Source organism: Phoenix dactylifera, chromosome 5, assembly GCF_051530095.1.
Source record: "Phoenix dactylifera cultivar Ajwa chromosome 5, Ajwa_hap1_PhDact_Kaust_v1.1, whole genome shotgun sequence".
In the NCBI taxonomy this organism is placed as follows: Eukaryota; Viridiplantae; Streptophyta; class Magnoliopsida; order Arecales; family Arecaceae; genus Phoenix; species Phoenix dactylifera.
The window spans coordinates 29,939,123-29,950,171 of record NC_143194.1 but is presented as its reverse complement, the minus strand read 5'-3'; the positions used below and the strand labels follow the sequence as shown (position 1 = coordinate 29,950,171).

The 11,049-nt window shown below is 41.1% G+C and overlaps 1 protein-coding gene across 1 annotated transcript; it reads right to left on the bottom strand.

Annotated features, from left to right (window-relative positions):
• Positions 1-356: 356 nt before the first annotated feature.
• LOC103702482 (beta-amylase 1, chloroplastic-like) lies at positions 357-6,031 on the bottom strand. The gene is made up of 4 exons (XM_008784928.5): positions 5,279-6,031; positions 1,786-1,996; positions 1,583-1,699; positions 357-1,452 (listed from the first exon to the last, which is right to left on the bottom strand). The coding sequence occupies exons 1-4, from the start codon at positions 5,815-5,817 to the stop codon at positions 667-669; spliced, it is 1,653 nt and encodes a 550-aa protein (XP_008783150.3). The 5' UTR covers positions 5,818-6,031; the 3' UTR covers positions 357-666.
• Positions 6,032-11,049: the final 5,018 nt, after the last annotated feature.

The following is an 11,049-nucleotide window of genomic DNA, read 5'->3' as shown; positions in this document are numbered from 1 at the left end:
CCAGAATGAAATTCCAATGAAACCACGTTTGGGCCCATGGAAGGACATGCATGTTCTTGATGCAGAATAGAGAAAATAAATACATTACAGTTCAAAACGTTTCTTGCCTTTTCTTTTAATAGTGTCATAAATATACAAACAACTGATGATAACTAGTGCTGATGTCCACACTAAACTTGCTGTAATTCTAAGAAATGCCATCAGAAATAGAGCATATATTTTTTCAAGTCAATTGAAACCGTAACCATGAACATAATCATCAGTCTATCTGCTTCATGATTAAGCAGAAGATTTAACTAGACCACCTTTTTAACAAGTACAATGCGCTAGATAACTCAGCACAATAACGAAAAATATTTTGAGAAGATAGTGATACGATTCAAAGAAGTTTCACGTGGAAAGATTATTCATCAATTTGAATACCCAATTCAGGATACAGTTAAAAACAAGGATTAAACAAAAATACAGCAACCTCTAAAATGGATCAAATGGGTATATACATGAGACAGCCGGAAGCCTATGTAACAAATCATAGACAACCTTTTCTTTTGGCAACTAAAAAAGGCCACCTGCTGCTTAAATTCTCTGCATCTAACGGCATTATGAATGTGCTCAACACCGGTAAAAAATAAAACAGGGCATGATGCACAAAGAGCGAGAAGCTTTTCAGTGATATGCCAAAGCACGTCCAACTTCCTCAGCTCCTGATATTAGACATGATTCACCACCTCTGATATCTAGTTTGGCCCGAAATGTTCGAAAATCTGACATCTTCCTCACAAACTTAGTAAAGCGATTCCAGTTATGAGAGTCAAATAAGTTTCTGTTCATTCTAACATAGTTAAAAGATAAGGAAGCCTCGTAAGCACCACTAGAATAAAGCCTGGCGCTTTTTATGACCTGATTGAGTGAGGTATCATCCAACCTAGTCACAGAATTTTCACCCAGAAGTGGTAGGTTACACATTCTAGCAGCATATACAAGCTGTCTGAGAAATCCTTCTGGACTGCTCTTTGGGGTGCTTCGTTCCTCTGAATCTCGCATATCAAAACATGTACAACACAAAGTCATTCTATACCTACCAAACATGCGGGCAATTGGAAGGTAGCCATCTCTAATAAAGGTATTGTAATAACCAGCAGTCAGTTCGGATGGATGTGAGCTTGTACCATAGTGCCAGTGTATTCCTGCAACTTTTCCAGAGATCTTCGCACCAGTACCCCCGAAAATTCCATTTGTCACCGTGCATAACCTTTCTCCATGAAGAAGAAGCATTCCAGAGTACCATTCAAGAAAAAATTGCCCAAAGGGTGTGTTCCAAGAACCATCACTCCTAAAGAAAGCTGTATCTTCTAAGTTCTGCAACAAATTACTAGCACCAAGTGCACCACCATTTCCCCACCCGCACATCCCAACATTTCGTGCGCAAGCATTCAGCGAGGCTAGCATATACTGTCAAGGAAGAAATTAGAAACTAGATCAGAGACCCATAATCTAAGGGGTAAAAGAAAGAATGTAGTCTGGTGCATGTAAATAGCAAAATGAAGCACAAGCTTTAGACCAACTGGATCTGCTAATCAACCTTATCATAACACTGAAATTCTCCAAGCTCAGGTGCAGCGCCTGGTCGCATAAGTTTCTCAGTGGGACAAGAAGGATACCTTAGTTCCCCTGCAGGACCCATACCTACCTGAATTTCCTGCAAAAAGCAGAAAGGCAACTTAAAGTGATAATATGTCACCAAAAATGGACACAAGTGCACATACTCAAGGAAAAGAATCTTACTGTTACTATAACTCCAAGGAATTCCCTAAAAGTATCTCTGAAGCTCCTCATAAAATCTGAATAAGCTTGGATAGGAGATCGTCCCTTGAGAACAGGAAGGACATCGCATCCCAACGAGATGTACTCCTTACTCCTTCTTCCAAACTTGTCAGAGTAAGCCAAATTTGGCTCTTTATCCATTTCCTCGAGCACCCATTGTGGAAGAGGTATCCTTTAATGCGGCAAAAAAAAATCGAGGTGCCGTGCATAAATATCATAAGTTTGGCATGGATGTCTACACATTTTATGCATGATACTATGGTATTTCTTGGCACAAACGAGGACATTCTTTTAAAAAACTATGCTAACAAGCCTATGAAGATAGCGAATAAGTGGCTGTACTTGTATGGTAATGTGAAAGAGAGATAAAGGTTATATTTTAAGTAGGAAAACAAGATCAACATTTAATTTTGCAAAATCCCTCATGACATGTTTTATGGTAAGAATCCTATTTTAGAAATTTTTTTGAAATAGAGACATACAAGCCATCTGGACATTTTACATTATGCAAGAAAAAAACACTGGGCTGTGAATACTGGTTCTTTTAGAACAGTGAAATAAGTGCCTATGTTAATTTATGTGCATGTCTTCTTATATGTACTCAAGGAGGAGGGGGATTATAAAAGATGAAGAAATGAAAATGTAAATGCATTCTTTTTTCTCGATCAGTTAGTTAGTCCCTGAGAGTGCTCTCTAGGTTCACTGCATTGATTATGTGCTATTAGTATATCCCATATTCTACTCTTACTGATAGTACCACTCTTTTTTTTTTTTTGCCGCAGATTCTTGAAGAAATTTTCGAACTATTATCTCTCCCATACATAAATAAGAGAAACATGTTAATATGCTCAATGCACATTTTATGACTATTTACCTTATTACCCTATAGTAAGCTGCATCTCTTTCAATGTAGGAAGTTGTGATTGATAGGAGACCTATCTAACCACCCTCACATATTGTAATCATGGCAACTTGAATTGTTTCCATTCATAGACGTCCATTACAACTCTAGTTATGGAGGATGTGAGATAATTATGGGGGGCTGAGATACCACAATCAAAAAAGAAAAAACAATCTCTCTCCATATACCTTGCATGAGAGGAGCCTATGAATCTTGGAAGTCTTTTTTCCCTATTCTATATCTATGAAAAGAAAAGGCATCCCAGTACATGAGGATCTCGCCATTGTGAGGTCCGAGGGAGGTCAAATAAATACAACCTTACTTTTGCATGCAGAGAAGATATTTCCATGTTTCAAACCTATGAAACCCAGGTCAAAATGGAACCTTACCATCTCATACCTCTCGACCTAGTATTGAATTTGAACAATTGTCTCTTTCTTCAGCTTCATTTTGTTTTAAATGCTCTCTGTTTATATCATACTCTTGGATCACCCATGATGGATCATCTACCTACTTAAACTCACTTCTAGCTTTGTCCACTCCAAGATTTCATAAGAAAAAGCTATAGGCATCTCCAACAATATCATTTTTAAAGAAAGTAATGTGCATAGCTTGAGCATGTACATTTAAAATATAATATATATTTTCTTTATTGTCAATTGAATAGTATCTTCAATGCATATTCTTTTTATCATGTGTTTTCTTGCATATTTAGGATTTCCAATTCTATAACCAAATATCATAGAACAAAAGAGCATTTTGATGGAAAATGGTATTATAAAAATGGAGAGGAAATGGAAAATATAATGACATTAAATTTTAAATTTTTGTTCACTATTATAACAATATCACAGTTTTTTCTCAATACATGTTGGGACATGTGCTTAATATATCTCCTAACTAACTTCCGCCTCCTAGGAATCAATTCTGGCTTCGCCCTTGCCCGCTCATCCCTCCACAGATGAACCCAAAGTCACTCTAGTTTTTGGATTCTTGGATATGGCGAGTGGACCGCCAATTAAAACACCATCCACTGCATAAGGTAACTTTACCTCTTCTTGTTTTTTATTCCATGAAGAAAAGACATCAGTCACCTGAATATATTACTAGATAAATAAAAATATGGAAACTAGAATAGATATGAAATAGATTATGATGCTTCCATTGTTTTATACAAGCAAAGAATGTGTCATGTTTTCTTTCTCATTTTCTTGCAATTTTACTTAACTATAATCCCTTATATGATTAAAGATTTTGATTTTTTATACTGCTTGATAAATACATCTCCCACTTTTAGCCTATGCACATGTCCTTTTCTCTCTTTTAAAGAAAGAACAATATATGCATATGCATAGAGGGTGTGCTTGAGAGTATTTATATACAAAGTAGAAAAGACATGGGACCCCATAGATGGTTATATCCACTCAAAGTCAAAACCAAAGTGATGGATTCATAGTTACAAGGAGCAGAAATAGATTGAGTGCTCTAAGAGAAATTAGGATTAGGTACACTATTATCATCTTATCCAAGCTCCTTCCCATCAAAAGTAGTTGGATGACACTAGTAACAGAGTAAATTGCCTGAAATGGGCATGTAAGAAATGCAATTCAGAAATGATAGGATGGCCGGCCCAATTTATATTTATGGTAAGCAGAAAAAGGAAATGAAAGAAGGCTTGGACAAAACTAGTGAGAAAAGGCACTTGCACTTTTAAGACTCAGACTTGAATGGTAATTGATAATGCAGCAAAACCCTAAATCCACTGCACCCATATCATCCAACATGTTGTTTATGTTTATGTTTATACAAGTTTGTCCAAAAAAGCTGTTTTAGCTTGATCCTTCCTTTTGATCCTTTGCAACCATTTAGATAAGGACGTGTAAATCTGAACATGCATTTATATATCTTTATGTAGCTTGATTCTTCCTTTTAATCTTGTAATCATTTAGATGAGACAAGGATTTGCAAATCTGAACATGCATTTATGTAGATTTGTGATATCTTTCTGTAGTAGCTATGAAACAAAACTCAGCCTATCGAAATCCTTCCAGCATGTCATTTTTCCCGTTTCTTTCCTTTTTTCTACTAATACAACAAAGCATGCATAATGCAGACAATTTATAAAATACGACCTCTATGCCTGAGCTTTCAGAGGGGAGCGAGGAGAGAAGATGTTCACAAGCATGCTTTTCAAAGAATTTGGTCGATAGTTGTATGGTTCAAGTATTGTGTTCCAAACTAACTATGAGTAATATTATCATCAAGATACCTGCAATTTCTTTTATATAATCATTACGAGCTCATACATTAAATTTACAGCATCATATGCACATGTATCTAATACTAGTTTACGATAAACAGAGTACATAACAAATCAACATCACTAGAAAATAAATATAATCGTCCTAAGCATACCCATTTCCAATTACAGAGATACTACACGAGATTTCGATTCTCGGACAAAAATTTAGAAAGCGGGGCCGGGGGGTGTAAATAAATGCAAGGAAGGTTAGATCCAGAATTTATTTAGCTAAAAGATCCCATGGAACAAACCAGCTAGGATCACCGGGGCCCGTCCCGCACTGGTGGAATGCCATGATCGCCCGCACCTTGAGGCCGTAACGGCGCGCCAGGGACACCAATTCCAGGTACCCGCCCCAATCGTACACCCCGGGGGCCTCCCTCTCCACGATTCCCCACCAGCACTCCACCGCTATCCCCTCCACGCCGGCGGCCGCGAGGGCCATGAACGACGCTCCCATCGTCTTCCGCCGGGCCATCCGCCCCGTCGCCCCGACGGCGTCGACGGGGAGTGCGACGAAAACCGGCGCACCCTTCCCGAAGCGCGGCGGCAGGGGGAGGGCGTGGTGGAGCTCATCGCCACCGTCGGAGGAGGAGGGGTTATCGAGGGATCCGTTGGCGCCGGAGGAGGGCTTAGAGGAGTAGAGGCGATACGAGACGGCGAGGCGGAGCTGGAGGCGGCGGGGCCCAAAGATGAGGAGGGGCAGGGCGAGGCGGGAAGGGAAGGGGCGGGCACGGCCGAGGGAGGAGGCGGCGGCGCTCGAGGGCGGCGGAAGGGATATCGCCGCCATTCGAGCGGAGGATTTGGAGAGAGAGAGAGAGGGGGGGGGGCGCGGTGGGAGCGGGTATGCAGGGGAGAGGTGGGAAAGGGTGAGGGAATCTTCTAGCCGGTTTCCAAGCCGGTCGGTAAGTTTTCTTATTTGATTTTTATTTTGTGTTTTTTTTTTGGAGATAAAATGGGAAAACGAATGCGGGATGGCCTCCCTTGCACCCGTTATCACCTGCGAGGTTGGTGTTCATGCATGTGGCGACGGGAACAGATGTATAATAACAGCTGGCATTCGTCATCTCATCTGCCCGCACTCGAAGAATTGGTGCAAGTTTAGATAAATGGATGTAACAATATCTCTAGCGTCGAGATAAGCTTTGGTTTTACTTTAAAAAAAAAAAAGAAATTACAAGTTGATTTAACTTGGTGACCCTTGACAAACATATGTTTAGGCTGCATTTTACATTGTTATTTTCTAAAAAAATATCAAAATAAAAATAATATTTTTAAAATTTTGATAATAAAAAGTATGTTTGATTTATTTTTTTTTTTCAATAAAAGTGGCAATATGGCCGACAACGCGAGAGAGGAAGGGGAGATAAAGCTGTGGCTGAGGATGAGAGCTAAATGTTGGGTGATGAGGTGGTTGAGAGAGAAAAAAATGGGGATGGAGCCTGTGATGCGGCCGAGGACGAGAAATAGCTTAGTAGATGAAAAGATGCTTGGAAAGACGGTGTAGCTGGGTTGGGGTGATAAAACTGAGGGGTTGAGAGAAGAGGATAAAAATTCACTAGAAGTAATTTTTTTTTACTTTTATTTTTTAAAAAATAATAATTAATTAATTTTAAAAAATAGAAATTAGGTCATTACTTGTCATTCTCAAAACATACTAATGGGGGCGAAATAGATCATCCTGCCCATAACAAAAGGGCCACCCAATTTCGGTCTAAGAGAAACTAACGCCAATCAGACGGAAACTCGGTCCGGCTCAGAACTAGCCTCACTTCGGACTCCGCCGAAAACTCTTTCGACCTCAGGGATATTCGCCGACTCGCTCCGACCAAGCTCGGGGCGCCTTTTACGTTCACTGACTCGTCCCGACTAAGCTCGGGGCGCCCTATACGATCGCCGACTTGTCCGACCAAGCTCGGGGCGCCTTTCTTATTCGCCGACGCGCCCCAGCTGAGCTCGAGGCACCCTCTATAATAAAACGCCTCGACGTTTGAGCTCGGGGCGTTCTGCCGAGCACACCTCAAAATTCGGAATGTTAGGCTAGCCTCAGCACTCGATAAGCCGACTTTGCTAAATGCATGATGCGACCTTTCGACAAGCTCGGCCTAACCAACGACCGCACCCATGTACGCGCCCATGCCCTCCTACATGGCCGTATATTGCGACGCCACCACGCCATGCTTTACTTGCTGGCCTACGACAGTCAAGGACAGCGCCATGTTACCCTAATCATACCCTACTACGACTATCAACGCTTTATCGTCGCCAAGAACGGACTACACTGCATGCCACCGGCAAATTATAGCTGCACGCCATCCTCTCATGATGAGGATGGGCCATACCACCGCTACCTGGACATCTCCACAAGGACTAGAAATAGCCCCATCAGGTAATGCCTAAGGGACTTTTGGCTTAACTAACTGAGCACCACCCTAACTTGATCGTTAGAGGGCCCTTACTGAAAACACCGGTGAGGCTTTGTGCAGGTACACCGTCAATTGCGGGAGGTGGCTCTCATCCTCTTCCTCTACTCTCCAGCAACTCCCTCGACTCCTCCGGCGTGGTCACCCTCGGGCCAAATTTGAACCACAACATTTAGCGCTAGAGGAAGGGCATGAGCCGTGATCATAAGGCTAAGGAGTCATGGAGCTCCGAATGCATTGAGCAGCTGGGTATCACCACCCGGCCGCTCCCTTCAAAATCCACCTCTTGCAGCACCTGCACCAGCAGACCAGGCCCCTTAGGTCCAGCCAGAGCAATTTGATCTGTTTCTTCAGTAGGTCCAGACACTGATCGTGGCCGTCCAAGGCCTGCAGTGAGGCAAGGTCCAATCTGCACCCCCTCTTCGCGGGTGTGAGTCCACGAGACGCCACCCGCGGCGTTGTTCTCCTGCAAGGCAACGCATGATGGACGAAAGGGAGCCCCGCCATCGTCGAAACTCCTATCAAGCTCGGTCTCCAAGCCAAGAGAGCTCATCGCGCTGCTGCCACCCTAAGAGCCGGCACCGAAGCCTGATGTCCCGATCACGGAAGCGACTTTCGGAGGCGGGGTTTGCCCCATGTCGGACCGCCTGTAGTATCGACCAAGAGCCGGAGAGGCTTCGTCGACCACAGGCTACGATACCCCCACTCAGGTTCAACACAAAAATTTGAAGAGTTAGAGCGACAGATTCAAATGCTCCGAGACCAAGCTCCTAAGTGCGACACGTCGACTTTATAGCCTTTGTTTTTGCCTTGCTAAGAACAAGTCAACCGAACCAGAGGAGTTCCCATCCTCTTCTATCAACGATACCAGGACACCATTAAGAATGAAATAATCCGAGTTTTCATAGCCTTACAAAACTCTGAAACTGACATTTTCAGGTTAAGCTACACTTTGATCACTCTTATCCCCAAAAAATCAAACAGTTCAGTAGTTCGAGACGATAGACCTATAAACTTGGAGAATGGCATTGTTAAAATCATATCTAAAGCCCTCTCTCTTCGACTGAGCACGGTAATCAACGCTCTAGTCTCCTCTTCATAGTCTACCCTTACAAAGAACAGATCTATAGTAGAAAGCTACATAACGGCCTCTGAAATTATCTCTTACTGTAAGAGAACAAGGTCCAAAGGCACTCTATGCAAGATTGACTTCGAAAAATCCTTCGACAGCATTTCATGGGATTTCCTCCTGCATCTTATGAAGGTAAGGAGCTTCGGATCAAAATGGATATCAACTCTACTGCACCACAACTTCCCCCCTCCTCAACAATGGGAAACTTGGGAAATGGTTTCAAAGTTGGAAGGGCCTTAAACAAGGTAATCCGCTCTCATCAATGCTTTTCATTTTGGTAGCTGGCATGTTAAACAGGATCACTGTTTAACATGGAGGAGTCGCATCACTGTTTTCTTGCGCATGGAGTCGCTATTCTTTCCTTGCGCATGGAGGAGTCGCATCACTGTTTGAAACTCTCATATGGAAGCTGTTTGAAACTCTCATATGGAAGCTAAAAATTCCTGAAAAAGTGAAGTTGTTCAACTGGCTGTGTTGCAATAACAAGATTCTAACAATTGACAACTTGGCCAAAAAAGATATTATTAGTGGGCCAAACTCACGCCCACTGTCCAGCAATCAAGGAGAATCCGTCGAGCACTTAGAAGACGTGTGTGGGATATCATTTTGATCACGGTTAAACTCTCATGCAAGTGGATACTGGGTGAGGACCGCCTCCTCCTCGAAGGGATTCGGCCATGATAATTGAATGAATCCAGGGTCGGGGGTGCTCAATCGAGAATCGGCTGCTGCTCTATGACATTCGCAGATTACTGGAGAAGTGCGACTCCCACCTGACTACGCACGTCTACCAAGAGGCAAACCGTGCTGCAAACTGAGTTACTTTCTTTGCGGCTCGGCATTCTTAAGGTTTCACCTGGGCGAACTGCGGATCTGTGCCAATGTCCTTATACAGTATTTTATTTTTTGATTTTATTGGCCGCATTCACATTCGTCGTGTGTGAGCCGCTGATATACCAAAAAAAAAAAAAACACGGTTAAACTCCCATAACTAGCTACCCAATGAATACCGAGGCATATAGAACGACTGGAGACTATAGCACTCCCTAAGGAAAAAAAAAATCTCCTGCCATGGATGCCCAGAATAACAGGGTGTTCTGGTTTGAAGCCTTTTCTGCCATGGAACCTGCGAAGAAAACAGCTCTACGCTGACTGGACCTCGGTAACTCAGGAAGAAATTAACATACACAACTCTAACCTCCCAGCTTAGTCACCTATCTCAACAATATAATGAAACTGGCTAAATGTTGGGTGATGATAAAGGGTAGATGTTGTGAATGCAAAAACAACATGGAGGGTTGAGAGAACAGGAAGTGGGAGAACCTCGCGGTTTCCTTTCACGCATCCTTCAAGACGTGATTTTGATTACCAAAGCACTGCAATCCCGCCTGATTTCGAGTTTTCTATGTGATTTTGGCGCTCGATTCATACAAAGCAGCGCGCCTCTTCAAGGGGTGGGGACTTTTTTATTACAGCATCCCAGGCCCCAGCAAAGAAATGGCACCCTACGGACGGTAGCAAGTCCACTTATGATAAGATGGACGTATAATCGTGGCACATGTACCTTATTTTTTTCATCAATATAAAGCTCCGTTTTGGAGCTATCAAAAGTAGAGCCTTTTGAGGTATAGCATTTATAAAAAATTATTTATCATTTGTTAATTATATTTCTAAAATATTATAAAATTTTAATATATGAAATTTTAATTTTGGTATCGGACCATAAAGAACATTGCATAGTATTATACAACAAAACATAATAAAATATAGTATGTATTAATACATAAATATATAATATAATATTACTATAATATAGTAATATAAATTGCGTATACAATAGCATCATAATATAACATAATTTGATATTATATAACATAAAATATGATATAATGTAATATAATATTATATTTTATAGTATAATACAATAATAAAGATATAAAATATTATAATTAGTATCATTATATATTAATATTTTTAGAAAATTAATTTTTATAATTATAATATTTTATAATGGGTATTTTGGTCGAAAAAAATTATAAATCAAAACAACTTTCCGACACATGCTAACAGCACAAGCTTCTCCCAAAAAGCTATTTTAGCTTCCTAGCAAAGCTAAAACAACTTTTCGTTTTTTTTACTAAACATTCTTATTTCATCCAAAAATACTTTGGGAGAGTTAGAAAGTGCTTTCTGGCTCACCAAAAGCTCTGCCAAATGGGGCCTAATTCTCTTTCCATGAAGGAAGACTTTCTTTCTTTGTAGTGCATTTTTCAAAAAATAACTCCAACCGAATTGAACTCTTGCCCAACTAAAAAGTCGTGGCATGACACTAAAATTTTACTTCAATGTCAAGTGCAACAAAGATCTGAGAAATTAAAAAAGGTCCAAAAATATAGGATGAAAAAAAAATAAGGAGAACTCCAATGGCAAAGTTGCATTCAAAACTTTCTTTATCATAGTCCTAACA

Bases quoted from the DNA above. Each gene is read 5' to 3' on its own strand.
- LOC103702482 (XM_008784928.5), bottom strand. From the start codon at position 5,817: ATGGCGGCGATATCCCTTCCGCCGCCCTCGAGCGCCGCCGCCTCCTCC. The intron at 1,997-5,278 runs GTTTGTTCCATG...GCCGCATTAAAG, and splicing joins GGCCCCGGTGATCCTAGCTG to GATACCTCTTCCACAATGGG. The intron at 1,700-1,785 runs GTAAGATTCTTT...TGCTTTTTGCAG, and splicing joins TCCTTGGAGTTATAGTAACA to GAAATTCAGGTAGGTATGGG.